We start from the raw sequence: 25,513 nt of genomic DNA on the forward strand, positions 1-25,513 counted from the left end.
CCAGTACATATGATATGTAGATGATTTCATCAAAGTACAACCAAAATGCTCTTCAGTTATTTTTAAATGAAATGTTTAGAAGTGTTATTCATCATTAGAATTCTAAGTCTACTTAACATGCAAAATTGGTTTGAATATGCAAAGTGTCAAATTAAATAATGTATTTGTTAAAGACAATCAGCTTATGACCAGAAAAATAAGGAAAACTAGCTGCACTGCCCATCAAAACTGTTCTTTTATGACTTATCCTCAAACAGGCAATTTGTAATGACTTACTTGGAATATAGAATGTGTCAAGTGAATAAATCAAAAAGTTCACAATTGTGGGCATATTGTTTAACTGAACAGGAATGGGGACAGGCCAATTCTAAAATTTTAATAATATGTAGACTATTCACCGACCTAATCAATCCCTGAAAAGAAACCTACGATTGTTTTACTGCAAGTTGAAACCAGCTATTACAAAAAACTCAAAATTACTGAAGTACAAGAAACTGCCACCCATGACTCTCACAAAATTAAAGCAACTTTAAAAAACAAAATCATATTGGTAATCCACTGCAAGTGAACAGTAAGTAGATGTTAAAACTATTGGGTTGTCAAAGTTATTTTAATACTACAAAGTTAGAGTATCTAACAGTTGTTTCTTATTAGTTTCAATATTCCTCATGTTCCTTCTCTTGTGTTTTTTATGCTTCAAATTAGATTTTACAGTAAGAAAGCTCAGCAAAAGTTTCTAATTTTGTTTCTTAAAGAAGTTCTGTCTCCTGAGTAGACATTTGTACCAAGTTATTTTCCTAGATTTCACAATTTCATTATTTAAAATACACTGTACAGTTGTGTTTATTCTAACCCATGTTTAATTAATAAGCTTCTATTGCCTTGAAGTTATTTCATTTTCTTAATAGTTACATTTGGTTTGACACTATATACAATTTAGTTTATCAATCTTCAATTAATGTAAAGACAAATTAGATATCCTAGAACTACAAACTTTAACTGCACAGGGAAGAGTATTTATTGGTCTTAGATGTGGCATATAGTATCACAAAACATTACATAACTCATTACCTTCCTGTCTGTGTATAAGAAAAAAAACAAAACAAATATAGTGATATTCAAATAAGTTAATTTTCTAAGAGCAACATTTTATTAGTTATATAGTTTGCCCTTAAATTGTGTTTTTGAGTAATTAAGAGCTTAGGAAATGCTATTAAAAGTTTTTCTCTTCTGCACATGTTTGTTTGTAATACTTAAATACACACACAGTAAGGTGTTATACTTGAAAGAGTTATAAAGTTTGTGGTATGATAGTATTTCATTGGTAATGAAATGTACTAAGTACAAGAATAACACACTTTCTTTAATTAAAAACAGCATTTATTGCTCAAGTACAAATTTCAATAGCTTTTTAGGAGAATCATATCTCTTAACTTGTTTAATATTATTTGTATATGAGGTATGTTTAAGGATTATTAAATTTTAACAAAATATTAAAAATCACATAATGTTCATTACCATACAATACTTTTCTGAGTAAAATTATTCACTGAAATTAAAGATGAACCATTTTATTACTTTCAATCACTTTTAATTAAGGAAAGTGAAAAAAGTCTTCACTATATCTATACATTTCCTTGAAATATTTCCCTGCATCCAAAACTGCTGTTCTGTTTTTACACAGGGTTGTGTATGTGGTATTTAAAATGACTGTGTTTAATGTAATGTGCTTAATCTTCAAATATTAATTATTTTCCAAATGATATTCATAAGAAAAAAATAACCATTCTACGTGTTTTTTTCTTTGGAGCAAGGTACATGTGTATCACTTGGAAAAGAAGTGACAGTACTGAAGATCCTCCAGAATGTTTTTTTCTGTAATAAAAACTGTAAAATGAATGACTGATTTAAAAAACAAAAACTGTGCATCATGTCTTTTTTTTTAATTACAGTTTAAAAATGTTTGATTTTCAACATTGTTTTAATAACATAATAAAACATTATTAAATAAATTGTAATAATGTTACAAAAAAAAAAGATGCTGAATTTAAAGTTAATTATAATTAACAGTTTCCTTACAAAAATAAAAACCATGAAGTCACAAGCACATTTTTAGATAGCAGGTTATTGTAAAGAAACTATTATGAACTAAGAAACATTTCTTACTTGTGACAAATTACGTGCTTATATTTGTATTGTTTTCAATCAGATGTTTTATCTTTCTGGCTTGAAACAGCATTTGAAATCTGCTCCATTTCAATCCGTTTCTCAAACATAACTTCTAGAATCTCCCACAAACACGTTTCTTTAGGGAAATCATTGTCCACTAGATTGACTAAATAATAGTCCTGGCTAATGGAGTATAACAGTTGCCGAGAAGGTGAGTTCTCAGGATAAAGTTTAGCCCACTGTTCTGTCCAAAGTCCAAATGCTTCATCCTATAGAGCAGAAAAGATATGTATATTTTCTTATATAATATAAATCGTAAAAGTTGAGGTTAAGAATAATACTGAATTTAACTAACACTCTTAACTTCTGAGCACATTCTTACCTGACTGTAATACGTATCTCCAATTTCTGAGTAAAATATCTTTGATAAGAGTATTAATCACAACACTATGATAATTTAAATTATCAAAGTTAATCCTATATCTGAATTGCAAGCTTCAATATGAAAAGGGGAGGGTCAAACCTAACACATTTTGACAGAGCATCACACACATGGTGGGTTAAAACAAAACAAAAAAAACACCTGTAATTAAAAATAAAAAGGATACAAATAAAAAATTTTACTCAATTGAGGAACAATAGAAAAAGATAGACCAGTAAAAAAAATCATAGAGGAGATGAATTTCAAAGATATTTATTACAGTAATTAATGTAGAGATGAAAGCATGAAGTCACCAACTGGATGAGGAAATAAAATATATTGGAAGAAATTTGTGAAAATATCCTTAACCCTTAAACAGTAGGAATGCTAAAGGTAGCAGCATTAATTGATAATAGCAACCATTTAAGGATTAAGAACTCACTGTAAGGACTGAAGGATACATTACATATGAGCAAAGAAGGAAAATCTGCAGAAAATCACAGAATGTTCTGTAATATACCAAGTAGTTATCTCACATGATAGAGAAACAAAACAACACAGACAGTTCTGTGGCATGACACAGAATGGAATATTCTGATTTTCTTTATCACTTGCTCCAGCAATTATCCTAGATGATACATGCCTCTTAATACTCTCTACCAACATCATTGCATCCTCTATTCTGGTACTGTATATGAGCACCTTACTCAAATAATGTAATCACATTTTCAAAACTTGCACCATCCTAGACAGTAACACAAACTGTTGGTGAGAGGTAAGTATTATTTGAGATACATTTTAAAGTTAAGAACAGGTTATCTTCCAAAACATACTTATCTCTGCTGACCCTTACAGCTAGAATCCCATGAGAAGGTGGAGTAGATGGTAAGGGTATTTTCCATACAGAAACTATCTGCATAAATCATGGATGCACCAAGATGAGTTTGGTAACTGTGTGGAGAAACTGCACTACATCCAAAACAGGTATGCTCTTCATTATGAATGTAATTCCTGTATTGTGGGTGGAATTTTACATGCATTATCATTACCACAGAACATGCCCCACCCAGATAGCTGAAGTTCCATTACTTGGGGTTGAGTTAAGGGGTCTTAGTCCTTATATTCACCAACATTACATATCTATATATACTACTGACCGAATTCCAACCTATAACCACAAAGCAATGAGTTCCAAACCATTGGAATCATGGTGAGAAAGTAAGCAACACTGAAACAAACTTTCTCCTCCACCCAAAGAAGTCTGAAAGGCAATAACATCAGGCTTGGAATGATAGGATCATGTATACTGTATTCAAACAAAAAAACAGAACTCACCAGGAAGGAATTATGAATATTCATCCTCACTCCCAAACCAACTGGGCAAGGAGTATTCCACTTTCCCCTGAATTATGAAAAGAATATGGAACAACTGTGCTCATTGAAGGACCCAGGGTGAGGCAAATCTGCATTTGGAATTATGAGGAGATAGTGGACTTCCTTCCATTAACAATGTACTGAACCAATACTGATTAAGCAGAACAGTCATGCACATTTAAGTCAGATAGTTTAGCATCAAATAAGAAGTGGTACTTTGAGTAGGCTTCTGTGGACATCCTACTGATATCTGGAAGACAAAACGTCCAAAGATCAGTATAGGAGGGTACTAAATTTTGCCTATTCTCCAAGAGTGAAGCAATTCATTATAATACTCTGTCCAACACCCCAGTGAGTAGAAACTGGATATGGTAAGGACTCTCTAATTCTAATGGTAGAATTTGGGTGGCAATGTATATTGGAGAGTCCTGAGGAAATGCTCTGGAAAGAGTGTAATGATGAACCAATTTCCCTAACTTTTTAAAAGCAAACCAGTAACAATCTATTCATTTAGATAATTGCCAATGGAGGGCAGGATTCCCTTTACCTTTACTCATGACAGCCCATAAGTGATGATGCAGCATAACATGGTAAATACCACCTAGTGAGTTCCTAGGTAGTCTTGCAGAACACCTCATTTCCACAGATCCTGTTGCAACTGGTAGTAATTATAATGAAGTAGTTGTTACTGGTGCAGAATTGGTTGATAAAAGCAAACCTGTCAGAGTAACACTTGGCACAAAGTAAGATCCTGTGAAAACAAGGAAAGGGACCCTGAAAGCTAAAAATAAATATACTTACCACTCTGAATGACCTAACAGAAATGGTTAAAATAGCTACAGGGGATAAGCAAAAACTCTCAGATGAAGAGTCTGCCAAATCAGACAAATAATGTGAGATAAAGGTATTGGAGGAGATCCATTATGCACTAATGACATCCAGCATTCAATTTGACCAGGCTGCTAAAGACATGGGAAAGAGAAATCTGATTAGATGTGACTCGCAGAAAATAACTTTCCTTCAAAGACAGCCCAAAATAAAAAGAGTTGTCTAATTTCTCTGAAGGTATTACTGTAGGTAATAAAACCTTCAAGACCCAAAATGAACGTAATCAAGATCAAAATTTGATTACAAATAGAGAAAGAGTGAGCAGATCAATTGAAGAAAAGGACTAAACTCACTCTTCCAATCTGACAGAGTGTTGGGGAAGCAGAACTGGTCTGAAGATGTATAGAAAATGTAATAAGTGGTACGTGAACAAACAGCACAAGTCATACCACCTAGAGATGTCTGTAGATCAGCAGCTATAAAAAATAGCAAGTAGAGGGGATATGTGGCATGTAAGAGTCAGGTCATAAACATGGGTACAGAAAGAACATGCAACTGGAATGATCATTTGGGACCAATTACTCAAAAGAGCTCAAGGAATCTGGAGACTCAACTCAAAAAATATGTAGTCATGATAACTGAACAGTAGTTGATAAAGTCACTGTAAACAGTGGCAATTGTGAAAGATGTAAAAGTCTGTGTCAAAGAACCAACTCAAAAAACCAAGTTATAGTTCACACCACTGACTAAAAAGAGTTCAACCTCTTCTCAATATAAAATTACCAATATAAATGTCAATACCACTGATAAAAGTGTCCTCTGGACAAAACAAACAGATAGATGTCAGCCTTAGAAATTAAACCAAATTCTATATGAAAGACAGCATAACCTCTATGCCAGAAACTTAAACTTCTAGATAGCCAGGTGTACCATATCAGATCATGGTTGCCTCCACAGTTACAGCCTGAAAAGAAGTGGAATAATTGGACACACCAGAAGGGGCTGCAGAAACAGAAACCCAAGTTTAGTCACCAACCTGCAGCAATCAACAGGATCTGACAATGGGTTGGAACAAATCATATTTCTTACTCTGAGTGGCAAATGAAGAGAAGTTTTACAGGGGTAATTTCATCCTGTTTAGATAGAAAGCAGCTACTGCCAAAGATGAGGTACTGGAAACCAAATTGTCAGTAGCTGGTTGATCCAATGAGAAGGCAACCCACCAGATAGAGTATCAAATGAGAGCCAATCCAAAAGAACCTTGTGATGCAACATCTATTCCAATGGTGAAATCTCTTTGAATTTAGAACATAGACCCTCTACCACATGCATCACCCGCAGAACATGGAAAGCTTGAAGGGTAATAAGATAAGCTTAATCCTGAGAAAGGAGGTCCAAAGTTTGAAAATAAGGACCCATAAACTACCTGCCTTCTTGGTAAGAAACAAGGAATAGTCAGAGAGAAGCCTGATGATGTACCCATTAAGAAGCCCAGACCATGAAGCCTTGCCTGTTGAAAAGCAAGAACAAAAACATAACATTATGTACAGAATCCTCATCATCCATAGATATACTCTGGAATTCCTAACTACTGGTATATGCACCCCAGCCCTAAAGCAAGACATTTGTGAAAAAAAAGAAACTCTGACAAGGTGGTAGTAGAGGAACCCAAAACACAGTAGTGTCCAGAATGAACAACCCTTCAAGATTAAAGAATGATCTCAACTGAGGAAACCAGTAAATAGATATGTATAATCCTGGATCATATAAAGAGCAATAAAAAAGATCAGTTGTGTTCTTGTCCCATGGACATGATGGATTTGAATGATGCCAATATTCCCAGAAAAAAAGGAACCATCTGTGCAATAGGTAAAGAAGAGGTGAATAAGAATGTGACATCCTATTCTATAACATTCAGTAGAATGGGAGATGGTGAAACCCAACTGAAAAAGGAGATGGAAAATAAAAAAGTATCCAGACTGATTACATATTGAATTGGAGCAAGAATGCATGGTACAGTACCAAAAAGGAAGTTTGCTTGAACTGTATGTGGAATTAGAATCAGGATGTGATGATCTAATAGTTAATAAGATGGTGCCAGCACTAACTGTTCATCTGTGGAATTGTGTGTGCATGGTTTGATGGAATTAAGAGGATATAAAAAACAATACAGTAGAACCCACATGAAGGCTATGCGAGTCTGAAGGAAGAAACTTGGAAGCAAAGTACCTGATTATTGTATCATAAATGCCAATAATGGTGGGATTCACCCACTATGGCAAAGTTCTGACAGAAAACAACTATAACCAAGTTGGACATTTATAGTCCTAGAAAAAATAACATTGAAAAATGAGTAATTTGTGAACCTTGGAAAATCAAGGCACTGATATATACAAGGAACATTGATGACTGGATACCAATCTCCTGTCAGCATTGGCCCAACAACTAATAGGAATAAAAACTGTGAAGAATTAGCATTAATCTCTCACTACCCCTAGACCAACTAGACTCAGAAAGCCCTATAACTAAGTTCCAAATCCCAATAAACTGTGGGAGAAAGATACCCTACAAGTTGGGTGGATAATAGTGGTAAATATAAGAAACAGAACGACTAACCTTGGATACAGACAGAGCCTATTCTGAGTACCAATGTACCAAGGTGCTGATGTCAAGTATTGGGACTTGCTAATACAAGTTGAACTACCCCTGTGGGAGCTGATGAAATTCAGAACTCTAACATAAACTGGAAGAAATGTAGAGCCTGAAAACTGAACCAACATGCATCTGAACAATGGATCTTTCCCATAATCAGTGAAGCTGAGGATTCCCAGAGTATTTTAAGAAGAGTAAATGAAAGGAAATAAAATGATGAATTTGAGTTGTAAGTAAATAGACTTACTGTCCCATCAGGCCTTCTAGCCTTCACCTAGTGGTAGGTGGGTAAATCAAAAAGTTCCAACAAATTTCAAATAAGGCCAAACTGTCCAATCACATAACTGAGAAGGGAACTTTCCAGCATGAACCACAATATCAGTGTATAGAGAAAAAAACTAAAACTTAGCTCCCAGACATTTCAGCCATCAAATGACTTGTATGCTTCAAAGCAACCAGGATAAAGCCCAAAGTATCAACAAACAAAAAATCAAACAGCTCATCCCAAAGCAGCCTCTTTTCATTTTTCATAGGCCATTTAAAGACTGTATTAATGACCACTGACTGAAACAACACTTTGCGAGGTAAAGTAAGTTGTTTTCTTAGAGCAAACAATTTCTGGCCAACTGCCACATCCATCCAATGGTATCAATCTCTGGACTCCAGTGCTGCAAGTCTGTAAACTTACCACAATACCATAAGGCTCTAAAAATCTAAACAGACAAAAAGAAGGTACAGGAAAAAACAAACCTAAAGTCTCTCCAAAATGTCGAGGATTGCCCTTAATTGCAGCTTCAGAGTCCCCTGGAGGATCACCACAGATTTGAATATATGTCTCCATATCACAAACTGTATGTTATCAACATCAGTGAAAGTTTATCAATATCCCACTTTCTGTAGTTTGGGCTTTGTAACACTGCACAACAATTTTTTTTGAAAAGTTTTACTTCCTGAAAGGTTTTGCTGATTGTGACAGGTACCTGGTGGTTATGCACAAATATAGTTTTGGTTCTGCTTCATCATGTAGGAATGCTGAGAAATAAACAGTTAACTGTTTACTGGCAATAACGTATTTAATTGCATTTATGTTTCTAATATGCTATTAAGTTCAACATAATTAAAAGTGTTTTGCTCCTGATTTTCAATTGTATTCAATGTCTGGTGCATCATGTTGCAGCGTCCAACAATACTCAGCAAGTATTGACGGATTTGAGTTGCCCTGATATCGTTTTTCCATTGTAGAAATGTCCTGGTGAAACTAAAGATTTCGATGAAATGGAACATGATGGGCAAATTTGGATGTGATTTTTGTGATCACCAGCCAAATATCTATTAGGAACACCCAACAGTGTTCAAGAAGCAAAAACTTTGTTGTGCAGTGTTATTATTATTATTATTACAAAAATAAACTAGATAACATAATAACATTCAAAATATCTTTGAACGATTGTAATACTGAGAAACCCATTCTTGAAGCTTTGTCGAGAAAAACAGTTACAATTATCTAATCAAGGTGCTTATGTATATAGGATAGAGGATAGAGGGCACATTGATGTAGATGGATGATATCATGAAACAAATATTGCCAAAAGCAATCATGAAGGGTATAATGACTGGAGCAAACAAGAATAAATCAGATCAATGCTTAGATGGGCAAAGAAGAAAATCTGGCAGTCAAGTAGCAGCTATAAATGTCAACAGAAATAATGTTCTAGAATTAGCTGTACCCATTACCATGTTGGTTTCTTTTTTAGTTTCATCCTAAGTAGGTAGCTTGTCATAATCAAAATTATATTAGTTAATGAAGGAATTTGCTGTGATTAGAAGTTAAAACTTAATTAATGAAAGAACAGAAACTATCTTACTTTATGGTGGTGACAGAAAAACACATGTTCAGGGACAACTCACATTCAGATATATAAAAAAATAATATTTCTAGAATTATTTTAGATACTTCACACAACCTGATGAGACGAATTAGCTTTATCCTCTCATTGGTACTGATCACATGACACTTCTTCAAATATGTCCTTTGCTATAAATAGTCAAAAACTTGATGTGAAATAAATATTTACGTGCTAAATTTGAAACATCAATGCATTAACACATGCAACATCAGAGGACTGTTTCACAGTATAAGCTATGAAACTAATAAACCTTTTTCCAATAGTTTAAACCTATAGCTAACTTTGGCTTGCATTACCAACTCTGACACCAACAAGTCTTTGTCTCATTATCTAACTTTACAGGGAACTGTCATTTATGCTATTAAGATTCAGGATTTATTATTTTCAGCCTTACTTTTTAACTAACATATAAGTAGAAAAAAATGAGTTTCACAGTCAAAAGTTTCAGCTTTGTTTTACACATACATACTGTAACCCAACAGATCTTTATTTTAGCCTTAAGTTTCAGCTAACTTTGTCTTACACTACTGGTCTTCAACCTAACAGATATTTCTCTTAGTCTAACTTTTCAACTTATACTTTTGTGTGTGTATGTTATAGCATGATATGACTGTTTATTTTCTACACTTTAAGGTTTAGAAACTCTCATACATGACCAGTTTTCAAGATAACACTGATAAACTGTAATTTGAAAATAAAAAGATTTGTTATTACTGCAAATTATTACTTGAATATATAAATCAAATTTTTAATTAAATGGAGAAATACCTTCCAAACTTTAAAGCTAACAGGATCTACCACTGTTGGCTGGATTATTTCTTTCCCAGGGAAAACTCCCCACGTTACTGCTACTGGCATATGCTTATGACAATTGGTGTAATCTTCTTCACCCTAAAGGTAAAGAAGAGGTTCATTATTATGATGCAAACAATCATCATAAACTCATTCATAAAAATATAAAAAGTACTGCACTTAGTTGAAATTATGTTTAATAGGCTGTATCTGATTTATTGCATTATAAAAAACATTATGCTTTACATAATTTCTTTTACAGTTGTGAAAACAGCTGGTGGAAGTAATGGTCCATGTTTTCTAAATACCAGCAAATGTAGGTGTTTAGTAATAATAATAATAATAATAATAGACACTAAAATATCAAATACAACAAATATACACATCCACTATTTCAAACCAGTCTAAAATATTTTCTTTAGGATCATTCCAGCTTTGTATCATTCCTATTTTGTTGTTAACTATATTAACTATGTTTTAAAAACATCAGGACATTTTTACCCGAAAAATATTTTAAATTTTGAAAAAAAAAGTTGGAATTTCAAAGATAAATTTTGTTACTGCAAAGTATGATGTGTTAGTAATTAGTCTGACGCTTGACAAACATTCTTGAAATCAATAATTTGTCTAGTAGTACACATGGGGAGGAACTATACCAGGAAGAAAATGTGTCCAGTAGCGCACGTATCGAGCACTTATGCTTGTACGAATCAGTGTCCAGTAGTGCATGTATCTAGCCACTATACTAGTAACAAGACATGTCTAGTAGTGCTTTTATTTTGGAACTATATCAGGAAAATGTGTCCAGTAGTACATGTAATTAGGAAACATACTAGATATGTATAATATTATATGTTTGTCACCAGTTATGAGTAGGTAAAAAGAAGTATCAGATAGCCATTTACAAGCTTTAGTCATGTAGAGATGGGAACTCAATGTATTGTTCCTGAAGATGCAAAGAACACATTGAATATCCAGTTAAAGTGAAATGAAAAAAAAATCTGACATTATAAGGTTGCTTATTGGTAGTATTAATATCTTTTAAATCACTTTGTATGAGAAATTTGATTACTAATATAAAATAAATTTCCTTAATGAATACTTGATGAAATTACAGTTCATTGATAATTAACTTATTTAAAAAAATTGATGGTATGACAGCTAACTAATGAATAATCAACTTACTGAATTATTGATGATATGATAGTTGACTAGTGAATAATTTGGCAAAACTTCTTTAAGAGCATCCACATTCTGCTTGCAGGTAAAGAACTCTAAATATGCCTAGAAAATAATAAACCACTACAAATCAGCATATACTAAAATATAGAAGAAGAAGAAAAACAGATAATAATGAAATAAGAGCACTACTCAAATACTATTGTTACAAAAATAACTTTTTTTTTTCATACAAGTTAGTCATAACAAGAATTGATGACACGTTGTTTGGAATAATTGGTGACAATTATTTCACAAGCCACATGGTTTTAAGAATCTTTGACACATTAATGAATACTTTTTAGTTTGTGGACAGCTCTGTCAATAATATCAAGATTAGAACTTCATCTCTGCTACTATTACTTAATTAATAATAACTCAATGTTAATATCATCTAGTTTACAATATAATTTTAATATCTTATTCAAGTAAGAGTAAAAAAAGTGGTAGTTTTTCTAGGTATAGTATGACAAAATTGTTAATATGGTGGAATGATAACAGAAAGGTTTTTGATAAATGATAGTTTCCAATTTATCCTTAATTTTTACTAATTAAAATAACCATCAAAGGTAAACAACTATTTGTCTCAACTTCATAATTAAATTTGATAGAATAATCAAAGATATTAAGATAATTAGAAAATAAAAAAAAACTAATTCATCTTTACCATACACCCAAATAACAAATATGTTATCAACAAACCTTAACCAAACTTCAGGTGTTTATCTACTTTTTTCTGGTACTTCACTCTCATAACTGTTCATAAGCAAATCATATAATAATATAGAAATAAAAAATAACCTATAGTAAAACCTTCATTTTTTTAATTGAAATTTCTCATTTGACCCAAAAACATTTTAAAAAAGATATCAAAAATTAAATTGAAACTAACTTGAAAAATTAAATGTTGATAAAGTGCATTTTGTCAGAAGTGAGTGTTGTGCTTTAATAAATATTTTTAAGGCCATAAATAATAACAAAAAGGATTTTGAAATTTTGAAGGGTTTACTGGAACAAGATTTGCAAGGCTGATAAAGGGTGACAAACCATAATTCTTAATAAAAATTATTGTGATCCTAAAGATGAAGACATGTTGAAAGAAGGTCCATATGAGAACATAAAGGTTAATCCTATAAATTAACTTTGCAATAGTTAAAGAAACAAAAAAAGTTGTATAACTAACACCTTATGAAAAGCAAAGTTTAACTCCAAGTAACTTTATTTGACCTAGACTATATGTCTTGCATAAAATTCATAAGATTGGGTACAATTTTAGACCCATTGTATCTAATATTAAGATTTCAACTTATAGTAAAATTTATATTTACAAAATTTTCATTTTTGAAGGGTTAAAACACAGTCAAGAATTCATCTGAAATTGTGGAAAGAACTGAGAATATAATTTTATATCAAAAAGGATATTTTCATGTTTTTTAATGATGTGTCAATGTTCATCAAAGTACCTCTGCAAAAAGCTATTGCATGTTTTGAGAAAAAAATATTTAAAAAAAATAGTAAATCGGACTTAAATATACCAGAAACGTTTAACCAAATAGCTGTCAATAAACTAAACAACAGAGATAAAAATATTAAACACTACTTACTGAAAAAAGTAAAAAAAGAATGTTTGGTAGAATCATTTATATATGGCTTATCTTATCAAATAATGAAAGAATTTAAAATACAACAACATATTTTCTGTTATATAAACCAATAAACAAAGTCAGCCAAATTCTTAATACAATTAGAGAGAAAATTGATTTTAATGGAAAATTTCAATATGTATGAAGTATTATGTGAATGTGAAAAAGTTTATATAGGATAAACTGTAAGAAGTTTAAAATTCATAATTGATGAACAACACAAAAGAAATGTTAAGAACAATAATATTATTTTACATCTAGCAGACCATATTAATGAAACTAAACACATAACTCAATGGGAAAAAACCTATTTTAGCACAACCTGGAAATTTTATTATATGAATATATGTGAATTCATTATGATAATTAAATATGAAAAAAGTAAATTTAAGTTACTGAACAAAGATGATGGACCTGACAGGAATATTATCAAAGATGGCATAAAATTCTTCTTTAATATGTGAATTGGTGGCCTTGCAGTGATATAAACAAATGTTATTTTGTGTAAAACATTACACTCCACATTTCAATAAATATTAATACATCATTCTCAAAAGTGTAACATTTTACACAGTTATGGAAATGACTGTTCCCAGTCTTATTTTCTGAATTGTGTATAAAAAAAACAAAACTGTTTTTCAAACTGAGCTTTTATGTTACATTGGTTAAAGATGAAGTTTTAGATATAGTGCTTAGAGATGTCTGAATTGCTAGCTGAAGTTTTAGTACACCACTTTTCACTACGAATTGTAATGAGTGAGGTCCAGAGTATTCGTACAAAATAATATTTAGTGCCTGAAATTTATATCTGTTATATTAAAATTTCTTTGTTGAAAACTATTTGCCATTATAACAGATTAGTCCAAGTAAAAATATTATATGATTCAAATTATGAATCTCAAACCACCCCAATATGTCGAAGCTACTTGTTGCATTGGATGAATCAAGAGTACATTGACCATTTGCTTTGTTTATATATTTTTTATTGATTCCTTGACATTGAAAAGTAAACTTATTCATAATTGGTAATTAATAAATAAAACAACCTGAAAGTAAATGTTCTTGGTATAATGCTTGGTATAGTTAGTTAAGAAAGTTATTTAAAACAATGTGGGTTGTGAAAAAAATTAATTTTTTTACCAATTAATCAAAACAATGTTTTTCAGTCTCATTGGAATTTTAGTATTTTTTACCCTGTATAGTAAATTATTGGTACTTTATTGTTTCAGTTTCAGAATTTTATAATAAATAATTATTGTTTTTAAAAAATTGAGTTAATTCTTTTAGCAGTGTTATACAAGTTTTTCAGATGCATCCGAACTTTAAATCAACAACTTTTAAAGTTGAAAAAACAGTACTGTGCAAAAGTGATAGGACAAGAGAATATTTTGTCATTCATTTTCATTTTATAGGGCTACTTTTTCCATGCCATTAGAGAATGTAAATTTCAAAATTATGATAATGCTTCATTGATGCCTGTTGACAACAGAATAAGCCAGGTTGAGAATACTTATCATTCTTTAGAATTCCCACATATATGTACCAGGGGGTATGTCATAAGAGTTCTGTTTGAATGAGCATACTAATCAAGTTTAGGGTCTGCAGTGCCTTCAGGAGAAGAAATCAATTTAATAGCACTTCACAGTTAAACCTTGATAAAAGCAGTATTTAACACTACATATTAAGTTTTGTTGTTATGCTATGGTTTAAAAAACACAGAGAACTGCCAGAGTTTGCATAAAATCTCTATGTGATACTGTTTGAACTCTCCGACAAATTGATGCTGACTTGAAATGTTCCCCAAATACTACCAAGACAGGTAAATTTGAAAATTGAAAAGGAAGAGATAAAACACATAATTCGTTGATAATGATGCTAAGATTCTTTATTTATGAAACCTTCATGACAGAAGAAAGTCTACCAATGATATCATGCACGAGATAAACAACCATGTATTAAAAAACTGAAAAAGCTTCCAGATGTACAGTATCAAGAAGTTTCAACAAGAATGGAACGTTTGGTCATGCAACAGTTTAAAAAAAAATTACCTCAATTTCCAAATGTTATCAAGAAACTGAAATTTACTAAAAAGTAAAAACTCAACTGTTAATGATTGGAAAAGTCAAAATTTGAAATATCTGTACAAATAAATCATAGTTTGTATGTCAAGCAGAAGAAAGGTTGAAGATACTCACCTCAATGCATAGCACCTATCATGAACCAATGGGAAAGCAGTGTGATGGTTTTGGGGTTGTTTTTCTGTTGAGGCAACATGAGATATTTGCAAGGTAGATGTAATAATGGACAAGCATAACTCCAATCAGATACTGTGTCATCATGTTATATCCAGTGGTTTGTGTATTACTGATAAAGTATTCTACTACAATGAAAATAATGACCTTAAACACTCATCTAACCTATGCAGAAATTACTTAGTTAAGAAAGAAGCTGCTGAAGTCATTCTAATGACATCATGGTTCCAACAGAACCTTGGTCTCAATCCAGTTGAGCAGATTTGGGATCTGATAGATCAAAAAACTTGACTAATCAAAAGTTACTTCCAAAGACATTTTATGGGAGTGTATTAGAGACCTCTGGTGTAAAATCCAAAAGAACACTTTAATTAAATATGTTGCAACAATTCCTGAAAGACTGTCTGCAGTTATTAAAGCAAAAAACACACACACACACACACACACAAAATATTAACTGTTTGCTGCACTCGATCACTTCCAACAAGTTTCTGTTGTACTAAATATGAAGATTAATAAAATTCTGATGTTTCACCTGTGATTTACTTTCCACTGTTATTTGAAAGTACCATGAAATCTAATTTTTGACTTCTTCCTAATACTTTTGGACAGAACTATGTATGAATGTTTACAAAAATGCTTTTGTACATGAAGGAGATTTGCAGTTTTGAACAGACATGAACATAGTTTATGTAAATAAATATATTTTTCAAAACTCAATTTAACACTGTAAACATTCTGAAAGTAATAAAAACAAATCTTTACCTTTTGGTATACATATCCTCCTGGAAAACCCCACCCCACAGTAGGGTCTGAAGATGGCACTCCATTAATATTTGGTTGAGAGTTTATTGTTAAAACTCCCCTTTTATTAAAAGTTGCCAATTTATCAGCAATCAAGGCTGTCTCAGGACACAATTCATCATCATTCCATGGAATACGTGTGACCTAGAATATAAAATAACACTCAAATGGTATTTCTTTGCTATTATTAGTGAAATAACAAAAAATAACTTTAAAATATAGAAATTGTAGCTGTTGCAGTCAGCAAATAAGGTTAGGTCTTACCAGAAAGCCATCTTTGTTGACAGAACTTGTTAGATAATAATAGAAAACATTCCAGACATCTTGCTCACATGTTACTTCATTTCCCCACATTTTCAATAGTTCTTCTTTGGAGCTTTTACTTTTCATGAAGAATAGATAATAATCTTTCAGTTCACCAAATGCTGGGGAAGAGGACAACCCCCATCTGCCATTTGGAAAATCATCCCATGTTTGAGTGCGGTAGATATAGCTTTTGGGACGGTAACTCCAAAAAATTGGTCGCACCTCCTCGGTGCATCTCCTGTGTCCACAGTGAAAGCAACAAGATAAAGATTTTTTAAATGTATGTATGTATGTGTGTGCATTTTGTTTATTTTATTTAGATAAGGTAAGAAGCACAATTTACCAAGTGAAATATGAACTTAACAGAAAGTTACTAACCTATGGTTGGCAGCTGTTGGCCATGGAAGAGGTTTTTGAGGAGATTGTCCCCACAATCCTAGTGTTTTAAGAATTTCAGTAGTAGCAACTTCACGGTTAAGAGTATAGAAATGAAGTCCTGGTGCCTTACCAGAAGATAATAGTTCTTGACAAAGTTGGACTGCATAACTGACACCAAATCGTCTAATTGCTTCATCATTCCCTCGAATAGGTTTTATTGCAGTGATGATTTCTTGGGATACTTTTAATTTGGACAGCTTCACAATGTGTCGCAGAGAGTCAAAGCTCTGAAGAGAAAGTTTTTTATATATGACAGCTAATAATAATATGTAAAATAGTTAAATACCTAAAGCTTAATATCCCTCATCAAGAAATTTTCAATTTTCACACAACAATGACAGCCTTTACAATAATACTAAAAACTTTTGTTAAAGGAGTATTGAGAATAAAGAAATCTCTATGAAGTAAAACATAGGCTGACAAACAGTATTAAATAACATACTTGAAGAATAACAATAAATTCATATTGTTAAGTAGCACGTTACATCAGATTCTTTTTTCAATAATGGAGCTGGCTTTTATTCACATTCAATTTGACTGTTGTGTGTCATGGACAGAGACTGTTTTCACAGTACACTGTGTCCTAACTCTTTCTTTTCAAAACTCAGTCTGATTGTGAGAAGCAAAATTTCCTCTTGCAAAACACTTTCTGACATTTCTCCTATGATTCTATGGAATCTACCCGATTACTATGAATAAAAGGTACTGTAACTGAAAACACTACATTATATTTTTAAATAACCTCTGTGATGCCAGCAAAGCTAGCATGTTCTTCTCATCTTAATTACAATTTATTCATAATATTATCAAACTTCATGGGATAAAAATTACATGAATAATAAAATAAAAAATACAATAACCCAAATATTTTTAAAATTTCTATTTCACTAATGAAGAAGGAAGATCTGTCTTCCAAAAATTGTCAAGTTAGAGTATTTTATTTTGTAAATCAATTTCTGTAACACTAATTCAATTTCTCAAAGAGAAACTATCAGAACTGTTAAAATGAACAGTCATGTATATTTAAGTTTAATACAGAAGTATTATTTAGTTAATGGTGTGGGAGCAGTAAATTATTTTTAGAAGCATCAGTTGTAGCAAGTTTACTTAACATGAGGAATTTCAAATGATGTTACATTACTTGAACCTTCTGAATTTTTCTAATTGCCTTAAGTGAGTATCTTTACCCCATAGTTTCTCAAAGTCTGTTGAGAGTTCTAGACCTCAGTTGGACAAAAAATAAATATACATAAAACCCAAGTACAAGTAAAAAAGTAAGTTAGTGAACATAAAGGTAAAAGTGAAGTAAAACTGTGTGGGAATTAGTTGCAATGGGCCATTTCTAAAATTAGTTTCATAGCTTGCATTGTAATAACAGCAATAAAGGAAGATAATTTATCTTGTCAATTGAGTTCTAAAGTTATTGAACAAGACTGTGTGAACTTTGACGAAAATTATACAATTATTTAAAACTCGGAATACACATGTGGTAACCAACAGTGTAATAAAGTTTTGTGCATATATATCAGTTGTTTTAAATATATTATTTTAAAAGCAATGTGATGAGCAACGAAAGAGTTAATACTGAAATGTCCGAGATGTCTGCCAAAAAAGCAATATTGTGATGAGTTAGCTTTATTTATAGAAAACAATTTATTACTATGGATATCAGTCTTACATAAATAAATTATTTTCCTTTACTCTCTCTTGAAGAAGTAAAATACAGTCTCAATCCTACTCTGTAGGTTTAGAGATAATATATGAATATTAATTTTTTGAGCATATACCTGAATGGGAAGAATCCCAGGAATGATTGGTACATCAATTCCAATTTGTCTACAGTTACAGACAAAACTGATGAAAGTTTGGGCATTAAAAAACATCTGAGTGATGATAAAGTCTGCTCCAGCATCAACTTTTGCTTTTAAATGTCGTAAGTCATCATCATAAGATGTAGCATCTGGATGGCCCGTTGGGTAGCCTATATTTAACATACTCTCTATTCAGAAAACATTTTTAAACAGAGCAAATATATGGATACAGCACACACACCCTGAACTATGATGTTTGAAATTAGTGTACTTACAATTGGCATGAAAATTCCAAAGTTTGAAACTAAAATATCTTAAGTTATTATGGCTTATTAAACAAAACTCCAGCTTAGGTTATTGTTTCATTTACTTAAATGAAACAACACTCATACTAATGCCTGAAATTTACTGGACTTCATACAACCATGTAGAGTGTGCCTAAACTTTACTAAATCAAAGCAACCCTCAAAAATAGCCTTCTAACCATTATTCTATCATTGTAGTGTTTAATATTCTAATAATGACTTTTCTTTTTTAATTAAAATGTTGCATACTAATCCCATTTTTTCCTTGTTTTTAAAGAGATTCCAATACAACAAGATAGTTTAAATACAAACTTATTCCATCACCCAGGGCAAACATTAGTATATTTTTATTTTTGGAGACAGTGGTAGGTAAATTCCTGAAAAATACTTGATGTCGAACCATTACAATCTATTTCAGTTTACTTTCCTAGATAATTCACAAAACTAGCACTAGAAGTACGAGTCCTTAAACAGCTAAGTCATTAATATTCTGCACAAAATATATAAAAATAAATAAAAACATGAAATGAAAATGTGGCCTCTCAGCAATCTATATATATTGAAAATCAAACAAATGAAAGAATAGTACATGATACATATGGCAAGACATAAAATATTTACAACTATTATATTATTAAAAACTTTTGATCAAATTTCTTAATAGTAAGCTTCCTGTAAAGATCAGAAATAACATAAGTAAACTTTAAAAATTGAGACAATATCTTATAAGTAACTAACTAGATATACGTTAATCTATAGTGATTAGAAAGCACTGAAATGCAAAACAGTTTCATAAAATAATGTTAATTTAACACTATTCAAACATTATAATCAATAAGATTAAATGAAATTTACTATGAAAAATACTTATTAAACACGTATAAAACACCTTTCATTTGCTATTAATAACTAAACAGCTTACCAATATAATAAACATTAATGTGCTTAAAAGTAATCAATTATTTGTAATATTGCATATCTAACATAAAAAATTTGTGGAAGTTAAAAACAAGATCACTAAAACTCTAAAACAGCCTGTCTGGAGAATCATACTTGTTAAAAGGAAAAAAAAATAAAGAACAAACTGCATCTTATCATATAATTGTAGCAAAGAAAGGAGTAACACATTTACATATCCTGTTCAGTCTGATGTTTTCTGAAAAGAGATACAAGACCTTAAAATTCTTGAGGGCAGGAAACAGCATAGTTTGAGTTATACACATACTTTACTGTTGGTTATCATACTTAGCAAATCTAATTAAACTTTAGTAGCTTTAACTCAACATGAAACAAAAGCAATTAGAGAAATTACATACCCTGCTCCACCATTCCTTTTTGAGATTGCATACAGTTACATTGGATAAAGTTAAATTTCACCTTCAAAAATTCAGGAAATCCTTCTCAGATCCAGAATAATAAATAATCATTTCTTTTTGGTAGTGTGATGAGTCTCAATCTTAATGTGCCCATAAAATTTGGTACAAATATGTTCACACTTTATAGTGTTACTAGTCCAAAATTATAAAAATGCCTTATCTCTCCATTATATATAAAAAAAAAATGCTTCCAAGTGATTCAGACTTAATTTGGGAAAGATTGTACTAATCTGACTTCCCATTTTGTGTATCAATTTTATGTACATTGGTCTATTAATTTACAATGTAAGCACACAGAAATACACATGGATCTGACTCTGATACCTTCTCTCCACCTCTAGGTGTGAAAGTAAATATGTTCACAAATGGAAACAAATAATTTTTTAAAACATTTATTGATCTATGGTTTGTTCTTAAGTTTAGAATTTCTATTAGATTCCTTTCACCCATACAGGTACTGATTCTATAGTAAAATAGACAGCTTTTAACATGCTCTATTCAATGATAATTTAACAATAGCTTTAGCTGAGCTTCATATATAAAGATAACAGTTCATTAGTTGTTTACTGGTCTGATAAGACTCCTTATATGTATATTTGACGAATTTAACATTTCATACTTTAGCCTTCTATAATCACTAGCATTATTGCTATATCTGCTCAAAACTCATGGTGCAGTCTGTATTAACACAAGTACAAGAATAGGCCTCAACATGAAATAAAACCTGCTCATATACTTATTCCACTTTTGTTCAATATAACAATTACTCTGTATTTTTACTTTACCAAGTAGCTTGCATACATGATTTTGCACAGGAAATGACAGAGCTTTGTTTAAATGGTTTTAATAACTCTTCAAGTTTTTTGCCAACTACGAGATATTGTTTATACAAACATAAAATTCAGTGTGAAACACTCATTTAAATAACAAAAATGTAAATCACTATATTTGGAATATGCTGTCATACATTCAAGAATCAATATAATTTCCTACCTGCCACACCAATTACAAAGTAATTCCCAAAAGTCTCCCGAATGTAACGAACAAGATCACTAGCATAATTGAATTCCTTAGATGATGGCACCCAGTCCTCATTAATAGGAGGGTCTGAAACAATTTAAAGATTTCCTTTACACCTAGTGTTTGTTTCTCTCCTATTTTTATTTTACATACTATATTTGGAAAAAATAATTTAACAAAATCTTACACATCTTATGTTACTTTTTCCTTTGTATTTATATGAATATTAATTTGGTAACAGTCAATCAAAATTTTGACTTACCACCTCTTAAAGCTAATATATTCTTAATTCCCAAGTCTCTAGCTTTTCGTAGATAGATATTTATCTCTTCTTTTGTACTGTTGCAGCAAGTAATGTGTAACATTGTGTCCAAACCACAGTAATTAAGTGCTGCACTAGCTATGGTAATGCTAGAGGTTTCTGATTCACTGCATGGGTTACTAGCAGGATGCCAAGTTACATCACAGAACAGTGGAGCTCCACGATGCATTCTGTCAAATCTACAAAACATAAAATCTGGCCGTCAACCTAAGTAAATGATTACTATAAAATACTAGATTCATTTACTTTTTTTTAACTGGCTTACCAAATATATATTTGTTAAAGTTTTCTATTTATTTAATATCACAATTATTCAGAGTAATGATATTCTGTCTACCTTTCACTTATTCTCTTGAGAAAACTGACAGTTAACCTCATATTTACACAAATTATCCTCTTTCTTATCTTACTGTTAAATTACCATACATGAATAAGATAAGTCCATCTGTTGTAGGAACTAGCTTTATCATTTCTGATCTCATGTGAATTTAAAATCATGGACATGAATATGTTTAATCCTTTTGGGAAATTATACAAGAATTTGAAAGACAATAACTGAAATATATTTATTAAAATAGTCCAGTGTGAATAGTTAAAACTGGGTTACTATTGTATTAATTAATTCACTTTTTTCAACAGATACTTTTGGGAGCATTTGATTTATTGTATGTTTAAAAATTGAGTAACAAGTATATATTAAAATATAGCTAGTTAGAGCATAGGCTTTAAACACTACAAAAATAACTAACAATTAAATAATGTTAAACAATTTGTTCAGTCTGATTACTATAAACTTTACTTTAGTATATATTTAGTTAAATAGTTGGCAATAAAAGAAAATAATGAATAATTATTTAAACATTTTTACACACTTAAAATACACAACATGAAGTTGGTCATATTCTGATGATTAATACACACAGAACTTTTGGAATGGAGAGGTGTCACTGATATCCATTGATTGTTTACTTCTCATAGTGCAAACACTTAACCAAAAAGCATGACAGTTAAAACAAATTTAATAAACAGTATATAATTTTGACTTAAGAAAAAATTAATATAATTTGATTTGAATTTTCTATCTCTTTTCACTTCATGAGATTTTTAAAATGTTTTATAAAACACATTAAAAACACTTCCCTTCATCTAGAGGTTTCATTTTTCTGTATTTTTTACTATAAACATCCACTTATTTTATATGTAATTAATGTTAGCATACTAGATAATAACATTATTTTAGCAACTACATCATCTGTAACAATTATGGTTAACAACCATAAGAAAATACCAGAAACTGATTACACCATTTATAAACATCCCTGATATATTGTTAAGTCATGCAAAGTAACAATGTTACTGCTAACAATATTGTTTATTGAGATCAATTTATAAACAAATATAGTTTCTTTTACATAAATAATAAGATCTTTTATTTATGTTCATTGTGCAAATATAGTAAACTTATTAATTATGTTCATTAAAAGAGAATTTGAACAATTGGTACGTTCTGCCTTCATCTACCATACTTATTACATTTAACTAAATTTGTTTTCTTGCCACACAGTAGAATAAAATTCCCACAGCTTTTAACACAAAAACATCATCTTAAGAAACTATAATAAATTCAGATCTGTGGTGTGTTCCTAAGTCTTCTGAACATTCCATTACATTCTATGTCTCTTCCTGAAGAAGCAAGTTTATGTCACTATCCCACGAATCCATAAATTACTTTTCATTCCACTTTATTCATTCACATTGATTTAAACTGTTTATAATCTACTCTGTCCAACAGTATTCTCACATTGCCTGTAACTATCTTTAAAGCTAATATTTTCAGTTGTTATTTATAAAGGGGTGAGAACAAGAAGCTTCAACAGTAAAATCAATGTAAAAAAAAAGGAGATTCACACAAGAAATAAAACGTGGGTAAACATATTCTCAATGAATGATAATATAAACCTGTGGTTGGGATGGGCAGAAAAAGTATACAAAAATTCAACAGGTGTGTTGTTTACAGGTGAGATACCTTTAAACTACACAGAAATACAAGAATATTTGTCTCATCTAATTTTCTTTACAAATAACAATTCTAAATAATTTTTTTACTTGAAAATTGTTGTGATTTAGCTAAGATTAAAATATTTTATTTACTTGAAATAACACAACTTACAACTAGATTGCCACAAAAACCAAGTATTGATATGAATTTGTATAACCCTATTCATGTACTATTTGGTATCTGTATCAAAAACACTTGCTTTGAGATCTATTAATTCATAAATAAAAAATAACAATATTCACAAATGCACTAATTAGCAACTACAATAAAAACTTCCATTTCTAAATAAAAAAGATGCAGAAATCATCAAAATTTACTTCCTGCACATAAAATCCAGTACTGGTTCTTCTGATTTATTACTCTAATATACATCATTGGAAACAGTCTGTTACCTTGCCAACAAATTAACAGCTCCATTCTTAGTCCGTGGAGGGAAGAATTCTAGAGAAAAAAACTTATCCCCTGATTCAATTCGATGATTAATACGGTCAATAAGTGATGTGTAAGCTCCAAATGAAATAGGAGATTGAGATCTGGATATTAAAGGAGAGGATCCCTCACTGCTACAAGCACTGTCTGCTGGTGTGCAGGACAGGTCACTGTCATTATCATTGTGAACCATATTTTACAGTGAATCAGAAGAACTTAGAAGACAGTCATTAGCATCTGAAATTACATAAATAAAAAAAACTGAAACCAACCATCAGAATGCCAAATTTTATTATTAAGTTGTAACTAAAATTATAACTTTTCATATATTTTATAAAAATTAAATAATACGACTGAATTAACTGATGGTTTTGCTGAGTTTTAATTTCAAGTTTTACTGATTATGTATCATGAATTATTTCTTCAATACTTTTCTCCCTTATTACAAAAATTTGATTATCTATTATTATGCATCTTATTGAGATCAAAACATGTATTCAAGATGTTGTGCTTTCTAGAAATGCTGTTTTTTTTCTAATATACAAGTAATCTATGCTATATGTTACTTTGTCAATAATGCCCTAAGGTATTATTAATATCATCTACTATAAATAGTATATTGCACATTTAACTCTTTACTATCAACTATTATGAATAATATATTGTACCTATGACTCACTACAGTAGTACTGTTGTCATCTACTATGGATAATATATCATCGTAAACGTGATTTTCTGGTGATTTCTCTGTATTTTCTAAGGTTATAAGCTAAACAAAGTGGAATATTTGAGAAAAAAATTAACCTAAAAATTCAAAAAAGGTCAGACAGGTCGAGAGCCAAGCTCCTCTACACAGAACAGGTTGAACAGATTGAGAGTAAAACTAGTCCAAATAAATCAGGTTGGGAGCAAGTTGCTCTACTAAGATAGGTTGAGAACCAAGCTAATCTACACAGAACAGGTTGGACAGATTGAGGACCAAGCCATTTTACAAAAAAAAAAGACAAAAGTTGTACAGGTTGAGATCCAAGCTACTAAACTAGAGAGGTTCAGAGCCAAGCTCCTCTACACAGAACAGGTTGGACATATTGAGGGCCAAGATGTTTTACAGAAATAGAGGCTGAAGATTAAACTAATCTATAATAAAAAGCTGGACAGGTTGAGAGCCAAGCTAGTCAAACAGAATAATCTGGACAAGTTGAGAGAGCCAAGCTAGTCCAGCAAAAAACAGGTTGAGAGAGCCAAGCTAGTCCACAAAGAACAGGTTGAGAGAGCCAAGCTAGTCCGCAAAAAACAGATTGAGAGAGCCAAGCTACAAAACTAGAGAGGTTCAGAGCCAAGCTCCTCTACACAGAACAGGTTGGACACATTGAGGGCCAAGATGTTT

The 25,513-nt window shown here is 31.2% G+C and overlaps 1 protein-coding gene across 3 annotated transcripts in view; it reads right to left on the reverse strand.

The window, feature by feature from the left end:
* Nucleotides 1-1,358: 1,358 nt before the first annotated feature.
* LOC143233304 (methylenetetrahydrofolate reductase (NADPH)) overlaps nt 1,359-25,513 on the reverse strand; it is a 28,090-nt gene continuing 3,935 nt past the window's right edge. Inside the window, exons 2-12 of one of the 3 annotated variants that reach the window (XM_076469431.1) lie at nt 24,090-24,363; nt 21,579-21,817; nt 21,290-21,403; nt 18,592-18,785; nt 16,745-17,031; nt 16,325-16,604; nt 16,022-16,204; nt 11,329-11,427; nt 10,120-10,242; nt 2,167-2,438; nt 1,359-1,875 (exon numbers count right to left, since the gene is read on the reverse strand). In XM_076469431.1, coding sequence (XP_076325546.1) covers nt 2,202-2,438; nt 10,120-10,242; nt 11,329-11,427; nt 16,022-16,204; nt 16,325-16,604; nt 16,745-17,031; nt 18,592-18,785; nt 21,290-21,403; nt 21,579-21,817; nt 24,090-24,319 — 1,986 coding nt within the window. In that variant the 5' untranslated portion in view covers nt 24,320-24,363 and the 3' untranslated portion in view covers nt 1,359-1,875; nt 2,167-2,201. Of the gene's footprint in view, nt 1,888-2,166; nt 2,439-10,119; nt 10,243-11,328; nt 11,428-16,021; nt 16,205-16,324; nt 16,605-16,744; nt 17,032-18,591; nt 18,786-21,289; nt 21,404-21,578; nt 21,818-24,089; nt 24,364-25,513 lie in introns of all 3 variants that reach the window. The other 2 variants (XM_076469432.1, XM_076469433.1) reach the window with 2 other exon arrangements.

The sequence above is a fragment of the Tachypleus tridentatus genome, chromosome 12 (assembly GCF_004210375.1).
Source record: "Tachypleus tridentatus isolate NWPU-2018 chromosome 12, ASM421037v1, whole genome shotgun sequence".
Classification (NCBI taxonomy): domain Eukaryota; kingdom Metazoa; phylum Arthropoda; class Merostomata; order Xiphosura; family Limulidae; genus Tachypleus; species Tachypleus tridentatus.